The sequence below is a fragment of the Pleurodeles waltl genome, chromosome 4_2 (assembly GCF_031143425.1).
Source record: "Pleurodeles waltl isolate 20211129_DDA chromosome 4_2, aPleWal1.hap1.20221129, whole genome shotgun sequence".
NCBI lineage: Eukaryota > Metazoa > Chordata > Amphibia > Caudata > Salamandridae > Pleurodeles > Pleurodeles waltl.
Window position 1 is genome coordinate 79,253,561 of NC_090443.1, and position 19,576 is coordinate 79,273,136.

A 19,576-nucleotide genomic window follows, 5' to 3' on the forward strand; every position below is an offset into this window, starting at 1 on the left:
GTACCTGGTATGTGTCAAAAATAAAGCCGCAAGGGTGACGGTGCGCCAGCAATGCAAGCAATACGTCGATTCCTTACTGGGACCAGAGGCCATGCGGTGATTCTTTACTCGCAAGGGAGACTGCACGTTGATTTCGGGTGCACAGCCTTAGGTCAATGTAGTTATGTTTGCACATTTTGACGCCCAGGATCCATTCGTGGAAATTTCCGACGCGCTGTGCGAAGGGTCCACATTGAGAACAGGCGCTGCATTATTTCTCCAGCCACAAGGCAGTTGCTGCGTCAAATTTTCAGCCATGGGATGGGCGGTGCATCTTTTTCCGAAGCGCACACAGTGGTGAGTGGATTTTCCCCCCCAGGTTACCATTTTCCACTTCTAAGGGCCCAGGGACTGGATTCAACACCACCTATCAAGTCAGGAGCCTCAGCAGTAAAGCCCAGTCACTGGCAGATGAAGTATTTGATGTCCCTGAGACTTCAGAACAAGGGACAAGCTCAATCCAAGCCCTTGGAGAAACTTCACAAGCAGGATTTCAGAAAGAAATGTCCAGATCTTTCCCTCTTCCGCCAGAAGCAGCAGGCCAATGCAGCAAAGCAACAAGCAGAGTGGCAGGTCCTCCTCAAACATTAAGCTCTTCTCCTTGGCAGTGGCTCCTCTTGATCCAGAAGTAATCTGAAAGTGTGGGGTTTTGGCTCCACTACTTATACAAATTTCTGCCTTTGAAGTAGGCAAACGTCAAAGGAAAGTTTCTGAAAGAGACACACTCCAGGGGGCTGGAGACAGCATTGTGTGAGTTCAGACACAGCCCTTTCAGGTGTGTCAGCTCCTCCCTCCCCACTGTAGCCCTAAAGACTCATCAGGATATGCAGGACACACCTCAGCTCCCTTTGTATCACTATCTAGAGAGAATTCACAAACATCCCAACTGTTAGTCTAAGCCAGACATGGATTCCACAGGTAGGCAGAGACACAGAATGGTTTAGCAAGAAAATGCTCAATTTCAAAAAGTGGCATTTTCAGACAGTCTTAAAACCAACTCTACCAAAAGATGTTTTTTTTAAATTGTGAGTTCAAAATTCCATATCTCTATCTGCTCCCAATGGGAACCTGCACTTAAAAGACAATTAAAGGCAGCTGCCATGTTAAACTATGGGAGATATAGGCCTTGCAATAGTGAAAAACGGATTTGGCAGAATTTTCACTATCAGGGAAAGTAAAACCCACCAGCACATGTCCTACCTTTTAAATACACTGCACCCTGCCCATTGGGCTACCTACGCCCTACCTTAGGGGTGGCTTACGTGTAGTAAAAGGGAAGGTTTGGGCCTGGCAAGTGGGTATTTGATTTACAGGCCCTGGGCACCCATAGTGCACTTTACTCAGGACTTACCAGTAAATCAAATGTGCCAATCATGGAAAACCAATAACCAATATCTTTTAGACAGAAAGCACTTGCACTTTAGACACTGAACAATTCAGGCATGGGATTTTATGAAACATGGCAAGGCAGGTGAACTACAGTTAAAGGTAAGTAACGTTTTCTTCTCCAGCATCGGATTTTTCATACATTCATAGGCTTGAATTATTCCCCCGCCATCAGATCTGGAAAACCCAATCTCACACTGAGGACCATTTAACTTATGTGAATCTTTGATACATCCCAAAGTGGAATAACTGCAGTTATAGGTAAGTACATTTTTCTTTTTGAATTATTCTGTTCTGTTTTAGGAACTCTGTGCTTCTGAAATAATTAACACATCACGTAAGGAAATTCACACATTTACAAAACAATTTTGTGATTTTTTTGAATAATTATGTGAGGCCTCTACAGAATCTAGTACAACCCCTAGAGTTTAGATGAATCACTCTACACAAAAGTATTTATGGAATAAAACATTCTACAGGAGACCAAACTTTATTTTTCCACAGAAAAAGCAGTGATGTTCAAGGTGTGTCTAGAAACGTCATGAGTAGATCATACTTTTGCAAAAATGATGGGCTCTGCATTTTTATGCCAAAGAGCAAAATCTGATTAGTGCAACAACCCCAGCAGGGCAAACTTACCAACTTAATGCCTTCCACGTCTGGTGGTGAAGACCTGGTCACCTTAGTTGCCTGCCCAAGCCTGTCGAGCAGCACCTGTGTTTCACCCAGTTTGTGATGCAGATTCTGAGTCTCCAGCCTAAATTTCAGTTCTTCCTGTTTCAGGTAATAATTTATTGGTAGGCTGCGAAACTGGTAAAAAAACAGTTATGACCAAAGTGAGGAAGGAAGACCATGATAATTAAAGAAGATTCAGTCCATTGAAAAATAATGAACGTTTTAGAATTTAGGTGTACGTTAAACCTCATAATTCTTCTCAGAATCGACACGCAATTTACTGTAACCAATATAAAAATGGCATTGCCTTCGTGAACTATGTTTGTGAAATCCCCAGAATCCAGATTTAGAAGCAAGTAGACAATTAGAATTGTGAATGGCCAGTATACTGCACTATGTGTTGCAAAGAAGGTCAATGAAACCTTGGAATTCTGTGTTGCTTGTTTTTATACCAAGAGGCCAATTTATCTTTTTTTTTTTTTTTTATCTGTCCTACATAACAACGCCGGTCCCCGGGCACGTAGAATTCAGAATAATCAACTGAAATGCAGCATGAGCAACCATCACGGTTGATCCTGTGGGCTTTCAGTCGTAGAGCTTCAGCAATGACAAGAACTGTGGTTTTCTCAAGCAGGTTTCGGTCAGGACGTAACAAATGAATAGATCTAGGTAAGCAGGGCTTGAATCTTGCCTAGGAGGTAACCTACGTAAGTAGAAGCCTTCTTCTTTGACTATTTGCGGTCTTCCACCATTTCATAGACATTCCCTCCCACCCACTGCATGAATTACGGTGGAGAGCTAGGCACACAGGCACAGATTTACAATCCAACAAAAATCACTATTTGCGTTGGATTGCAACCCAAAGTAACAGAAGGCAGCACAATGCGCTGTTTCATGTTACTTTGCATCAAGGAGCTAGTGGTTGCTGTGGGCATTCCCATGCATCTACCACTGATTCTGATGTAAATCCATAGCTAGACAGACTTGTAGACATGGATTTGCGCAAAACTCCTGCATCTCCTGGAGGTTGGAGTAACAAGGAGAAGTTATTTTATTTCTGTTCATTTTTTCCGCCTTTGCATGTGTGCTGCATGTAAAGAGGAAATTGCCTTTCATTATGGTTTTTGTGCAGGAACTGCACAACATCTTCACTTGCTGCGCTGCCTTGCCTGATTTATTTGTAAATCTGGGCTGCGGTGTTCATTCCCCTTATTAAGAGATCTTAAAATTCCAACTTGCTTTTCACACCCTTGCATTCCCTCATCTGTCAAAAGAGTTTTGTTCGAGGGCCCTTAAGCATACCCATATGGCCGAAAATTGCTCCAATGAAAATTGTCAATTTTCACCTGTCGTGAATTCACGAAAGCATTTTTCCTGACAGGTATAAATTGTATTACTGCTGCAGATTTCTGTGTCAGGAGTGCAGAACAGAGACTTCTGAAGTAGTAAAAAAACATGTGAAGAGAGGGCGTGGGGACGGGGGTTGCCTCAAAAGTTTGTAAATGTCCACAAACTCCTGAATTTTTTGACTTTCACTAAATCCGATGTGATCCTTCCCCACTCTGAAAAGGGCTGGAGTAACTCACTATCCAGGCTGGGAAGGCAAAGGTATTGCCTTCAAACTTTGTCGGGGTTTGGGTGAAGGGAATAAAAAAAAAAAAACACATCCAGGTTTAATTCCCTTATGGCGGAGAGGTATACTATAGGGAAATAGGAGGCCTGGGAACGTGTCACATGACGTCCATAGCAATATGAGTGAAAACCTGGCAAAGCTTTTCATGCGTACTACTGGGGATCGTTTGGCATTTCCAAGAGTTGTAAATACCCATCCATTTATAAGAGTAATGCTATAGGTCCAGGTTTACTACTTTTTGTGAATAGGGACTGCTGTGTCTTTTACACCAAAGTGGGTGACTATGCACTTGTCTTCCTCTCCTTTGCTGCTCAAATAGTGGTAGTTTTACACGAAAGTATGCAAGTAACATTTTTTATTAAAATCCAGTGAAGTTTATCTACGTGGAATTCAACCTGCAGTTTATTTGCTGCAGATGCTTCTTCATTCATTCATTCATCTTTTCAACAATAGTTGCCTCTTTCAGAAAACCTGCCTTTTCCTAAGTGCAGCTGGCTGTTTAGAATTACAGGGAAATAATATTACAAACAACTGCAATTGGAAAGGTGATGACCCGCCACTGAATATGCACTTCCCTCATGCTTAAAAGAAAATAATCACCATTTAGACAACTGTAAATCTGTGCTTGCTTCCTGATGATACTGCACAGTATCGGCAAAAAGAAAGACAAAAAAGGATTGATGAAGCAACCGCTTTTGGTGGTCGTATTAGTCTGTAGGCATGGCAAGCATCACCATGCATGTGCCTGCCTACAGAATGACGAGTATGCTATTTTACTTTTTTAGGTCGTGCCTAGATCTGCAAGACCTATTGGAATGAGTAAAGGACTTTGCTCCTGCCTGCCACTTACCATAGGTTGAAGGCAGTGTCGCTTTTGTTTTGCTGCCTCCTCACTGGTTTGGCAGCCGATACGTCACTTCCTGTTCTTGGCAGCGGAGCACCAGCCAAGTACAGTTTAATTACGCATGGTTGTTTTTCTGTTGTTTGGACGGACTATTTTTTTGCCTGCCTCTATGGCGCTTTCAGGTTTTATAGAGCGGGACTGCTGATTGAGTTAATGCTGTATAAAACTTGAAAGCGGCATGAACTTGACTGAAAAACAAAATAAACAATGACAAGTAACTACCAGCTACTTCTCAATGTTTGTTTTGTTTGTCTGCCGCGCTCATGGCGCTTTCAAGTATTATACAGCAGGACTGGTAATCAAATTCTCACTGTAAAAAAATTGAAAGCGCCATGAGCGCGAATGAAAAACAAAACAAACAATGACATCTAACTACCAGATTTATAAAGGGGGACTGCCAACCGACTTACCGCTGTATGAAACTTGAAAGCGCCATGAGTGTGACTGAAAAACAAAACAAACAATGACAAGTAACTGAACAGTTACTTGTCATTGTTTGTTTTGTTTTTCAGTCGTGCTCATGGTACTTTCAGGTTTTATACAGCGGGACTGCCCACTGTACAAAACTTGTTCTCCTTTCCTTTCCAGCCTCTCACCCCATCACCTTTTCTTTCCTGCCCCTTCTATCCCCTAACATGGCAAGAGAAGTCCAATTAGGAACTTACAACGCTAATAGCTCTAGCTCAAGCAAATGCGAGAACCATTGCATTGCAAATGCTTGTTTAATTTACCGATCCAAGAAGGCAAGTGCTTCAAGAGAGAAAGCGAGCAGCACAAGAGGAAGAGAGTATTAAAGGGACAGGGGAAGAAGCGCATGAGGTAAAGAGCAACATGGAGCATGGGGGAAACTGGGGTAGAAGGAGATGAGAGAAAGAGAGCGGCACATGAGGGAGAACGCAAAAAGGAGAGCAGGTATTTAACACAGGAGAAGCACACGTTTGACAATAAAGCTTACCAACGGTAAGTAATGGCCGGGTTGTAAGCCCACAGTAAGTTCACAATCTGTCTTTTACAGTCAGACAGCTTTTGCTATCTGATGGAAGTGAGACCTAAAAAGGGTCACTTGTTAAGGTGCCCACGACTGCACTATCACTAATTACTAAGGACTTCAATATGTTGCGGGGTGAACAACTACGCTCTCTTGACTCAGAAATGACAACGTAGACTCTTCTCAGCAGTTCCAAAGACAGTATTTACTAGCTATTGCGATAGGGAGAAAAACACTGCGGACTGCACCTTAGCCCAGCACAGCCTGCATCTATGTTTTTTCTTAAAATCCTGTTCACAGACAGCCTCTTATATACAGATCACTACAATACTTTATTACACATGAATAACAATTAATAACTTGCAAGTTTACGGATTAACATGGAATACACTCTAAACCAGTGGTTCCCAACCTGTGGTCCGGGGACGCCTGGGGGTCCGCGAAGCCTCCTCAGGGGGTCCATGGCTGCTTAGAAAATTAAATAATATTAATAAATTAGGTCCTCAGCTTTCATTAATGGCTCAGTGGGGGTCCACGGATTCCAATAGAGTCAGTGGGGGTCCCCGGGCTCTAGTAATGATAACGTGGGGGTCCACAGAAGTCAAAAGGTTGGGAACCACTGCTCTAAACCATTTGACCCAATAAACCCGGATTCCCAGGTTAAGGCATTACTCGCTCTTTATTGTACATTTGACAAAGGTTTCTAACCGAGCATTCTGTGACCTATGAATGTGTGTGTGCTCTTTTGTGTGCTGACATCATTGTAGGTCCGAGACTACTGAGTGTTTGGAATTTTGATGCTACCCTGCACGCACTGTAAACAGCACACCTGTGTGCTTTGGGCTAATTCAGTTATGTACCCAGTATCCAATCAGTCTGTGATCTGTTTGTAGGAATGGAGAGTGTGCAGGGAACTCGTGTGTTAACGTCGTAAATACCTGCAGGTTGGTCAGACATGAATTAGCCTTTAACAGATGACCCTTTCATGTTTTAGTCTGTTACATCCTTGAATGAACCTTTCCCCTTACTCGTGTCAGTGTGGGGGTTTGGCCTAAATTGCTTTTTGATTGTGAACAGCGGTGTAGCCTCTATTGATGCTTGCACAATGTTTCACATTTCCTATGCACAGTAATGCATTTGCTTTTCATATTTCCTAGAACAATTCTAAGTGGCCTGTAAATTCCGATGGGCTAGATTATCAGTCACATCAGAATTGCACGCTTTGGATTTCCACAAACAGAGATAATATTTCTGAGTGAAACACAGGGGAAAATATGTGGAAATTGGCACAGAAACACAGAATCCCACTTGCTATTCCCTGAAAATCCCAAATGCCACTTATTTCCCTGCCCCAGAATTACAGAGACCCATGATCACTCATAATGAAGGCCTAATTATTTTGAGAATGTGCTCCTGAAAACGATGCTGTGTTGATCAGCTCATACATGCATTATTGCAAAACAAATCACATTTTCAAAACATACACTTTTTATACATTGTTACAACGTGAATATTTCCTAACATATATTTTTTTGTGTAAATTCTGATCTTTATAAGTTCCAATCAAGTGAATGTCAGGAATTGTAGTTTATTTACCTGTTCGATAACAGCTGCTTTTTCCCTCTCCAGAATGCCTTTGAATGTCTCCACCATCTGCTGTGGGTCTCTCTTACAAATGCCCTGAAGTAAAAATGCAGTCTTCAGTGAGCTTCTTTAAAAACACATACCTATGAAAAAACACTCTTACCAAGCATGAGTGACCAGCACCCGACGAGGTCAGCTAGCAACGTAGGGAGGTTGTGAAGATCATCAACACAAAGTGCTTTCTTACCCTTAACAAAGTCACCCTGGGCACATCACTTCGTTTGGGAGGAGGACTAGGAACTCACCCACCCCTCCTTTGCATCCAAAATCTAATACTGATAATACTACCTAGTCAGTTTTTATTTGTTGTTTTTTAGGTGTGGCTTGACAGCACAGCTGCCTGCAAAGTCTATTGTTACCAATGCTTTAAAATATAAACAAAGTAGCCCTTGGTTCCACCCAAATGGGAATGTTGCTCTCATCTCCTGCTACTGCTTGTTTGTTGTACTTTTCCGCCTCCTAATAAATGCTTGCCAAGCAATGTATGTGGAACTATTTTACATGTCAAAAGCAAGCTAAATCATCACATCGTAACAGCCTGATTACGGCTGGGGGGGGATCAATTACTCTGTCACAAATGGATATAATGGAACCTGTAATACGGCAGGCAGGATATCCACCACATTTGTGGAGGAGTAATCCCCTCCATCAAGGTCGTAATCAGGCCCTAAATTATTTGCCTCAGAGATGCACTGGAGACAGCATGATTTTTCTTAATGTTTTAGTCAGTACTCAAAATACAAGCCAGAACGAACCACTGGCTTTCCCAGTGCTTTTTTCTGTAAGCATTTGTTAGAACAGTATGATCTTGAGATTTTAATGAGAGACGTTTTTGATTTTGAGGCTGGATAACCATAATTGCTTCAATGTCCACTTGCCGTGAGGAACAAATGAGGTCTATGAAATGCTTATGGCTGTACTGAAACACTTTGACCCATGCACTAGCTCTCTATAGCAAAGAACACCATCCTCCTACAATCCTATGGATGTGCTGAACTCTTCCTACATTTTCACTGAAACATTTCAGAATCCTCACCAGATTTTTCTTGGTCCTCACTGCATTGGCCTCCCTTAGCACACACATCTAATGTGACAAGATCACACTCTACACATTGACACCAACAGAGCATGATGTACGAGGACAAGACTGCAGAAAATACCAAGGTACTTACCTTTGTAACAATCTTTCTGCTGAAAAATAACTACAGCATTTTTCTAGCTTGTGAATATTCTCTAGGAGTCAGACTGGATCTGTAAACTTTAAAGCAATACTCCTGTGCACTAGTAGGTGGTGTCATGTGGCTCCACGCCAACATCGTTCTGCCCCAGAAGTGACGAGTGCAGCCACCCATGTGGACTGACATCAGTTGCTTTCTTAGGCTTTCTGCACCCTCAGAAGCATAGCCTACAAACAGATTGGCATGACCCAATGTGCTAATCTCTGAATTTTAAGATCTTTAAAGATGGAAAAGGGGTCTAGTTCATAAATTGTGGGGCAGGAGAGCCGGTGAGGAATCTGCACTTAAGATACCAGAAAGATCATAACTTGTCATTCTCATGACACTTTTAGCCACAGATTCCTCACCTTGTGAGTAGATACCAAAGCAGTAACTCCCCCAATCTAGGGTCTGCGAACTGGCTCAGATGAGAGTCCTGAACGGATGAGCAGGCAAAATGCCCCCTCACAAATGACCTGACTGTCAAGGCAGTTGTGTTTCATGAACGCATGTACAGAAGCCCACCTCCTGATAAATGTTCATGACAAGTACTCCAAGTGCCAGTGCATTGGTAGCAGTTTTAATGCTGGTGGAATGTGCTCATAAGCCCTTTACTGGCTGCTTCTTTGCCAATGTGTAGCAGGTCTATATGCAGAGAACAATCCATCACACTGCCTTGCCTTTCTTTTTACAGCAGAAACTCACTAAGAGCTGACTGTTTACCTGGTACTGCTTGGTGCGATCAATATAAAAGATGAGTGCCTTTTTGTGGTCCAAACAATGCAGTCTGTTTTCTTCCTTAAAGCGATTAGATGGGGTAAAGAATGCTGGGAAGGGACTGCCACTCTACCTGTTGCCTTGCTTTGCTGGCCTGCTGCTTCTGTTCTGGTAGTGAAAGGACTGGATTGGCCTTCTACATCCTGCTTCCAAAGGGGGGGGGGAAGGGGGGAAGAGGGGGGGGGGGGAAAGGGAGGGGGGAAGAGAGAGAGAGAGAGAGAGAGAGAGAGAGAGAGAGAGAGAGAGAGAGAGAGAGAGAGAGAGAGAGAGAGAGAGAGAGAGAGAGAGAGAGAGAGAGAGAGAGAGAGAGAGAGAGAGAGAGAGAGAGAGAGAGAGTGAGTGTGTGTGTACGTGTACAAATACTATGCACATGGCCTCTGATATAAGCCTGACTGCTCGTCCCAAGCTATCAAGGGGGTGAGCAGGGGCTATCTTAGCTATATGGCTCCTTTACCTTGTCTAGAATGATGGCCCCTACTTGGACACTCTGCAAACCACTGACAACTAGAGACCCAAATTCTAACAAAGGCCTGTTGAGCGAGTACAGTGACCCACTGCCATAGCCACAAACGGGATGAAGTTGTTGGAATTGTCTGGGGGTGCAGAAAGACCCAATATCAATTTTCCTTAAACTGCTCCAGGTCGAGAGGTGGCTTGTTACCAAAAAGGCAAGAGCCAAAAAAACAGCATAGCCATCATAGATGCCATCCAGGCATAGTGCCAAAGTGCTATACTCGCACCCATTACTTGACCCAAACAGCTGGTTATGTCCAAAACAGATCTGACTACAAATATTGCTGTGTTGCAATCATACTGGGTAGCTTGGTTGAGGGACACCTTAAAGTCATACTAAACTGCAGCCAATATTTAAGCCACTGTATCCCATGGGGCATGGGTGTAGCGGACTAGAAGGGAGCTGGCGTTCACTGAATTCAGAGAAAGGCTTACAGAAGAAAAAATATATTTGCCTAAAGTATCTATTCTTTTAATCTCACAATTTTAGGTGGGTGGCAGGGAATGAGTTGGGATTCACCTCACCAATGCATGCCTGACCCACCAAACTCTTTGGCTTATGATGTTGTGTAAGAAAAGCAGGATCATCTGGTGCTGGGCAATTGTCCAGAGCGACCTGACTATTCACTGGTCGTCCTGAACATGCTTTCGCCCACCTGCCCAAGATGGGAGGGCTTCATTAAAAGGTAAAAGAGGTTCTGTCGGTGCTTGACCAGAATGGAGCATCTCTATCAAAACACTAGGGTTCACCTCCATAGAGGGAAGTTGTAGGTTGAGCACCTCAGGTCCTCTTCGCATAATAGCGACGAAGGAGGCATTTTCCTAAGTGGCAGGGCCAGGAGGTTAAAAAAAGGCACGCATCTAGAGAAGTATCCAGCCCACTGGCATCTTGGAATTATTCATAATAATTTTCTTGATCATACTGGAGGACAAAATCATCACTTTCATCAGAATTGTCATTGTCTCAATCAGTGCCGAAAAGATTATGCAATGTCTGGGCCCTGCAGCGTGATAAAAGCAAAGTATCAGATTCAGAGGGACTACATGCTGGCTGCCCTCCAGAAACAACTTAGCATTACCACAGTTGCAGTTGTGCTGGATTCTGCTCAGAAAGCACAATGAACTATAAATCTTCCACCGGCGCTGGCATTGGTGTTGATGCTAAGGAGTCCGGCGTAGCTGATTAAGCCTGAATTGAAGTGGGTGCAGAGCCGATGTGGTTTAGAGGAGGTACACAAAATGCAGGGGCGGACATGCTAGCTGAAGCAAACTGCAGGCCCCACCACATCCGTGTGTTCAAAAGGCACGCTAGAGGCCGAAAGTGAGCAGCTTGACCTCCCTAGAGGCATCCACTTGCTGTGAAGTCATTGAGGACCCTGAAAATTCTGGGTGGATCAGCACTAAACTGAGAATTGGCCGTGACTGAGATACAGAGTGGGGTTGAGAGGTACGTTGATACACTCTTGTTTTTTCTGGAGTTCGAAAGTGGCAGGAAGAGGCTGATTCCCTCTTCGATTTCCTATGCTTCTTTTTGAACTTACCTGGAGACTCTGACCGCGGTGATGATCTGCCACAGGAATAAATTCAGGAACAAGACTTCATTTTGACTTCAACTGCTAGAGTTTTAGAACTGAATGCTTATGCAGCCTATATCTTGCTCATTTTACCTTTAAATTAATGAAGAGCCATAGCCACAAAACATTTTAAAAGCAAAACTCATGTCCTGATGCATTATTATATATATATATATATATATATATATATATATATATATATATATATATATATATAAAAACTCTCCATTGAGTTAGCAGAGCAAAAATGCACAGCTCCATCTATGGTATTCCACAGGGTACCATACTACCCTGCAAATGTGCTTTAGAACCTCATTAGGAGTATGAAGTGCTCTATAAATACAACTACAATACAACAAAACACACTTGAAGCCTACATCACTGCGAAGCCATAATAATGGTAATGCGGAGCAAGGCAAATCCCTATTGACATAACCTATCTCTGCCTTCTGTACAGAATTTATTTACACCCTGATTCAAAGTGGTGTTTTAAATTTCAAAACATGCACAAATGGTTGTATGCACAGATCGGAATTCTGGGTTGTGCAGAAATTACCACACGGCAACTTTCTCTTGACATATTTCACCAGAAAAATCATGAGGAAATTTAGCAGGATAAAATGATGAAATATAAATGCAAAACATGCAGTAATTTGTATGGTAAACTCCGATTCCACATGTTACGCTTCACCCTGAGATGGGGAACTGAGAAGAAGCTAATTATGTGACCCTACATCAGGCTAGCGATGACTACTGTGTGCACCAATTATCACCCACATTATTCATAACTTTGTAACATGGCCTTAGTCTCCAAATCTGTCTTTGTGCATCTATCACGATGATATTCATACAAGTACATAGCTTGCAATATATTATTCTTCGACCACACCCATAAAATTGCCATTTCTCTACACCCACCCTCACACGCTCCATCTCCACCTCTAGCCTCGATCTGACCATAAAACAGGGGTGCGGTGTTGTGTGTGTGTGTGTGTGTGTGTGTGTGTGTGTGGGGGGGGGGTGTAGGGGTGTATGTGCATATATGTGATGCAAAAAGCCAGCCACACTAGCCTGACACAAATAACAAACACAGATGGCTTGACACACAGAGAGCTTTTGCCCTGCATTCAGGGAGCATTCTACGTGTTCCATGCCTGTATTCACTCTACCTTGGGCAGGGGAAAAGAATAAAGCTGCCCACTATAGCATGGAAGGGCCATCACTGTAACTCAGCAGCCCCTTGACAGATGCGATGCCAGGTCAGATTTTTATACCATCAGAGTCAGTGGATGATGTAAACATGGCCAGTGTGCCAACTTTAAACAGAGCAGGGGAATGGCGAGTTTGACAGGGCAGAAGCTCCTCAGAATTATGGTGTGACTCCCGCTCTGCCAAACTCGTAAATAAGGCCTTAGTTTTTGCCTCTGTCTTTGCTCCTTGAGCCTTGAAAATGCAGTATATTGCGCTAAATAAAACTCAGAAAGTGATATGGTAAACAGCAAACCATCTTTCTTTAAAGGGCAGGCCAGTATGGAGGTAGTTTAGACATATTTGTTTGAAGTCAGTGGAAAAGAAATAGGGCTACAACTTGTCTCTTACTATTATTAAGACCGCTTTTATTTCAAATAATATTTTTCAGGCCTCCAACCCCACAAGGGCTCTATTCGGAGCACCCTCCAATCTCATCAATCAGCAGTTTGCCCCCTCCTAAATTGCTTGTGTCAATTTGGCCTTTGTCTTCTATGAGACAATCTATATGATTTGTGTTGCCCAGTTTCCAGTTTAGTCCTGTCTAATGCACAATAATTACAAGCTTTTTACCTTTTTTTGTCACTCCTCTTGCAGCTCTCCCAATGATTTAGGAAAAGAAGTAGGATTTCTCCTTGCTTACCTCCCTAAAGTTAGGCTCCCCTGATGATGTATGTCCAGTCAGTACTCTAAAATCGTTACATCTACTATTACGTTTATCCTTAACACCTGTTTTCATCTGTTAATGTCCCTATTGGGGGGAAGGAAGTGGTCATCAAATCCCTTTTAACGAAAACAAAATTGAATGTGAGGGCATAAACTCACTATAGGCTCATTTTTCTATTACCAGCAGTGTCTAAAATTGGTGAGAAGATCTGACTCACAGGCTTTCTAAGCACCTTGTAGAGAACCAGTTACTAGAAGTAAACAAGATGAGTTTAAGACCTGATTTAGGCATGGAGACTGCCTCTGACAGTTTTTGAAAAACTTCATACAAGATTACAACGAAAGCAATTCCTCCTGCCTGATCCTGCTGTTACAGTTTCCACTGATATCCTGTGGTCCATCGAAAAAACGTCTCTGTAAACAGGATCAAGTACTACTCTTTTGTACTTGACGCTCAGACTTGTGAGGTCGAGCATTCACAAGGTTCTCAGGGTGGTAGTTTGGGATGCTCAAACTCAGCAATCAACACAAAAGCTCCACTAAAATGTGTTTCCAGTCCAGTGCTCCCTACAAGAATGACAGTACTTCAACCACACTGCTGTACTAACCACTGCATACTTAAGTGAACACATAGATGCAAGTGAACCTGGCTGCTACCTTGTGCAAGCACTACATCTGCCACACTCCTACTTTGTCCACACCCCAAGGTTTTCTCTTGTGAGGTCGAGCATTCACAAGGTTCTCAGGGAGGTAGTTTGGGATGCTCAAACTCAGCAATCAACACAAAAGCTCCACTAAAATGTATTTCCAGTCCAGTGCTCCCTACAAGAATGACAGTACTTCAACCACACTGCTGTACTAACCACTGCATACTTAAGTGAACACATAGATGCAAGTGAACCTGGCTGCTACCTTGTGCAAGCACTACATCTGCTACACTCCCACTTTGTCCACACCCCAAGGTTTTCTCCCTAGTTCAGGGTTCCCATGTGTACTGTAATCAGGAGTAGCAAGAATCAGACTCTGATGCAGTGATTTTGTACCCACAGGTCAAATGTCATACTTTCAGTCACCTCAACCCTCTTTGGAATTTGTGCTCTCTTGTGTACTTTCCAATGTTGCCATGTAGGAGGGCTGTCCTGCGTACACAACGAGAGCCGCCAAAAAAAATCAGCAACTCCTTTAGTGTTTAATGGAGGCTGGCCTGGGCCATGTTTACCAAGTGTGCTTGACCAGCATCCACTGCAGAGACCAAGCAATGGGTCATGTGTTAAAATGGTCCCAGATCCAGATGCCATTAGTGGGGGTACCGTATACAGCGAGTACTAGTGCACTGTGCAACACATGGTGGTGCTCTGTTTAGCACGTCCATCGAATAATGATCATGGAGTATGTGAGGGATTGTTCAAATTGTTCTATGTGCTCCTTTTATGTCCCACATGTTTTCAGAGACACCCCGGGATACTGTGACATGGATTGGTAAATTTTGCAGCACAAAAGGGGACATTTTGTGGCACACTATTGCTTCTTTTGCTGCATTTTTGTAGTACCTGTTTTAGTGACATTTAATTAAGTCATATAAAAAAAATAGATACCTTTTACGTCTCACTTCAGTTTTTGTAACTGATTCGAGCCACATATTTTTTATAGTTTATTGCACAATTGCAAACAGCATTACAGCTTTGTATGATATGGCTACATTGTACTTAACTTCTACAGTACAATTACTGGACTAATCATTCACACCGTAACATAGATAGCACTTTTGTTCTGTAAACCTGCAAGAGTAGGTACTTTTTACGTTCCAATACGTTTTTTGTAATCAACACGAGCCACTTATGTTTCATAGCTTATCACACAATTGCGCAAGCATTACAGCTTTGCAGGATATGATTACTTCCCTATACACTAAATCCCACATTATTGTCTTTGGACTTATGTATTTACGCAATTTCCCCCTCTTTTTGTTTTCAGTTTTTTTTTATAGGACTTATCATGGCCCTTCAATTTTGACAACCACTACATACTAATTAAGACTTGGAACACCTGGATAACATTTGAAAGTGGTGATAGTATACTGATTGGCCTTCCGTATTTTATAACATGCAGGTAACGTTTAATATCCCTCCATAAACGGTTGCATCCATAATTCATCAAAGTGGTGAACAATTTATATACATATTGCTTACTTTCCGTCTCTCCGTACACACTAATTTTCAGGTATATGCTCATCTTTGAACTGTTTTCATTTGAGTGACCAGCCCTTTATGACAACTTGATTCTGATCTCTCTGGTAGGCTCACTGATTGAAATCATATTCAGTGACTAATTTTTTCTTCTCATCTACATTGGTCAAGGGACTCTTTAACCACATATCTTGGGTGTGTTTTTAACCTACACACGCATACTGATGCATGCTCACTTTTCTAATATGTGTTAGTACTAATATGACTCCTCTGGAACTACATGGGGTCTCATTCGACTAGATCACAACTTGGTGCCTTTTCCTAAACCGCTATGGCTGAAAGAGATACTATTCATGTTCCATTATTGTAGTGTCGTTTGACTTTACTATGTCCTTTTGGATTTACCAATTGTGTTTATCAACAAGCAAACATATACATTTCTTTGCAGCCTTGAAAAAGTCACTGCGTGATGAAACACGTGTTGGTTGCCATTGCAAAGAACTATTACATGTGGCTGTTACTACTAAATCTGACTATGAACTGTTACCTTTTTGGACTCAACTGAATGGAAACACAAAATTACACCAAGGAGGACTCTTTTTTAAACAATTAAAATTCAAAATTGAGTGAACTCTTTTTGGTTGAATTAATACTTAGAGATACAAGCTTATTGACTAGCTTAGCACCACTATAATTGTCTTTGGCTATCAGACACAAACAGGAAGTGCTTTTATGTTGCCATTACTGCCTTTATTTTACTTTATGTTCATATAAAAAAGGGACTCTGGAGGAAGAAAAAAAACAGTTTAGGCTCCCCTAATCACAACACCATAGGGCTACTCCTCACACCAACACCATATTGAGGTGTCAGTGGAGGCTACAACCTTGGTGGAGGGGAGCTCTTGAGGTGTAAAAAGCTGGAAGAACATCTATATGATAAGCGGATTAAGTGTCTAAGTCTAATTAGGTGAAATAGGCAAAGGGGGAAAGATTAGCTTAAAACTGCTAAAAGTACCTCCTGGTAGACCCCAAATTAGATTTTTGTCCCCTGTGGTTGTCGGTGTGAGGAAGAGCTCTATGACGAAGCAGCGACTCTTGGCTGACTGACTGCTTTTATCCTTAAAACAGATTAAGACCAGTATTACTGGTCGAGCTCTTCAATAGCTATGTAAACTTATATCTTGCGATTGATGCTGGACTGTGGAGATGACACATCAGGTTTGCACATATTTTTTTTTTTGTTTTTTGTTTTTAGAAAAGCACGATGGACTGGGTAGATGTGATAGCTGGTTCCATTTTGAAAATGATGGTTGGCTGGTAGATAGTATTGCTACAACTGACAAGGAAAATGTCACTTACCCAGTGTACATCTGTTCGTGGCATTAGTCGCTGCAGATTCACATGCTGTGCACATCCCGCCATCTGGTGTTGGGCTCGGAGTGTTACAAGTTGTTTTTCTTCGAAGAAGTCTTTTCGAGTCACGAGACCGAGGGACTCCTACCATTTCGACTCCATTGCGCATGGGCGTCGACTCCATCTTAGATTGTTTTCCCCGCAGAGGGTGAGGTAGGAGTTGTGTATGCTAGTAATAGTGCCCATGCAATGGAGTGAATGCGTATGTACATAATAAAGTTTCAAGTAATCTATTTACAAATGTACAAATATTTAAGATCTACTTATAAACGGCTACAGGCTCCCGGGGAGGCGGGTGGGCGCATGTGAATCTGCAGCGACTAATGCCACGAACAGATGTACACTGGGTAAGTGACATTTTCCGTTCGATGGCATGTGTAGCTGCAGATACACATGCTGTGCATAGACTAGTAAGCAGTTATCTCTCCAAAAGCGGTGGTTCAGCCTGTAGGAGTTGAAGTAGTTTGAAATAATGTTCTTAGTACAGCTTGACCTACTGTTGCTTGTTGTGCAGTTAGCACATCTACACAGTAGTGCTTGGTAAATGTATGAGGCGTAGACCATGTTGCTGCCTTACATATTTCGTTCATTGGAATATTTCCTAGAAAGGCCATGGTAGCACCTTTCTTTCTGGTTGAGTGTGCCTTTGGTGTAATAGGCAGTTCTCTTTTAGCTTTAAGATAGCAGGTTTGAATGGACCTAACTATCCATCTAGCAATGCCATGTTTTGAAATTGGATTTCCTGTATGAGGTTTTTGAAAGGCGATAAATAGTTGTTTTGTCTTTCGAATTAGTTTTTTTCTGTCAATGTAGTACATTAGTGCTCTTTTGATGTCTAATGTATGTAGTGCTCTTTCAGCTACAGAATCTGGCTGTGGGAAGAACACTGGTAATTCTACCGTTTGATTCAAGTGGAACGGTGAGATTACTTTTGGTAAAAATTTGGGATTTGTTCGTAGAACAACTTTTTTTTTGTGTATTTGAATAAATGGTTCTTGAATGGTAAACGCTTGAATTTCACTCACTCTTCTTAGAGATGTGATGGCAATTAAAAATGCAACTTTCCACGTTAAGTATTGCATTTCACAAGAGTGCATGGGCTCAAAAGATGGGCCCATGAGTCGTGTTAAGACAATGTTGAGGTTCCATGAAGGAACTGGTGGCGTTCTTGGTGGTATAATTCTCTTTAGGCCTTCCATAAACGCTTTTATGACTGGTATCCTAAATAATGAAGTTGAGTGCGTAATTTGCAGGTAAGCTGAAATTGCAGCCAGATGTATTTTTATGGAAGAGAAAGCTAGTTTTGCTTTTTGCAAATGTAGTAAGTATCCTACTATATCTTTTGTAGATGCGTGTAAGGGTTGAATTTGATTATTATGGCAGTAATAGACAAATCTTTTCCATTTATTTGCATAGCAGTGTCTAGTGGTAGGCTTTCTAGCCTGTTTTGGGACCTCCGTACATTCTTGTGTGAGGTCTAAGTGTCCGAATTCTAGGATTTCAGGAGCCAAATTGCTAGATTCAGCGATGCTGGATTTGGATGCCTGATCTGTTGTTTGTGTTGTGTTAACAGATCTGGTCTGTTTGGTAGTTTGACATGAGGTACTACTGACAGGTCTAGTAGTGTTGTGTACCAAGGTTGCCTTGCCCATGTTGGTGCTATTAGTATGAGTTTGAGTTTGTTTTGACTCAACTTGTTTACTAGATATGGAAGGAGTGGGAGAGGGGGAAAAGCGTAAGCAAATATCCCTGACCAGTTCATCCATAGCGCATTGCCCTGAGACTGATGTTGTGGGTACCTGGATGCGAAGTTTTGGCATTTTGAGTTTTCCTTCGTTGCAAATAGATCTATTTGTGGTGTTCCCCAAATTTGGAAGTAAATGTTCAGTATTTGGGGGTGAATTTCCCATTTGTGGGTTTGTTGGTGATCTCGAGAGAGATTGTCTGCTAACTGGTTCTGAATCCCTGGAATAAATTGTGCTATTAGGCGAATGTGGTTGTGAATCGCCCAATGCCATATTTTTTGTGTTAGGAGGCACAACTGTGTCGAGTGTGTCCCTCCTTGTTTGTTTAGATAATACCTTGTTGTCATGTTGTCTATTTTGACAAGAATGTATTTTTGGGTTATTATGGGTTGAAAAGCTTTCAGCGCCAGAAATACTGCTAACAGTTCTAAGTGATTTATGTGAAACTGCCTCTGATGTATGTCCCATTGTCCTTGGATGCTGTGTTGATTGAGGTGTGCTCCCCACCCTGTCATGGAAGCATCCGTCGGTATGACTTCGCGTAGTTGATGGAGAAACCTAGCTTTTGAAGGGTCTGTATGACATATTTTGTGTGCTGTGAACCCTGTCTTAGCGTGTTGGTTTTGATTAACCAGTCGTCTAAGTACGGGAACACATGTATTTGCTGCCTTCTGATATGTGCAGCTACTACTGCCAGGCATTTTGTAAAAACTCTTGGTGCAGTTGTTATTCCGAATGGCAACACTTTGAATTGGTAATGTATTCCTTGGAATACGAACCTTAGGTATTTCCTGTGTGAAGGATGTATTGGTATATGGAAATACGCATCTTTTAGGTCTAGTGTTGTCATGTAGTCTTGCTGTTTGAGCAGTGGGATTACGTCTTGTAATGTGACCATGTGAAAGTGGTCTGATTTGATGTAGGTATTTAGTGTTCTGAGATCTAGTATTGGTCTCAGAGTTTTGTCC

At 42.2% G+C, this 19,576-nt stretch overlaps 1 protein-coding gene across 5 annotated transcripts in view; it reads right to left on the reverse strand.

The window, feature by feature from the left end:
- STAT6 (signal transducer and activator of transcription 6) overlaps positions 1-19,576 on the reverse strand; it is a 604,937-nt gene that overhangs the window by 242,035 nt on the left and 343,326 nt on the right. For all 5 annotated transcript variants that reach the window (XM_069230781.1, XM_069230777.1, XM_069230780.1 and 2 more), the window contains exons 4-5: positions 7,222-7,305; positions 2,065-2,235 (exon numbers count right to left, since the gene is read on the reverse strand). In XM_069230781.1, coding sequence (XP_069086882.1) covers positions 2,065-2,235; positions 7,222-7,305 — 255 coding nt within the window. The remainder of the gene's footprint in view (positions 1-2,064; positions 2,236-7,221; positions 7,306-19,576) is intronic.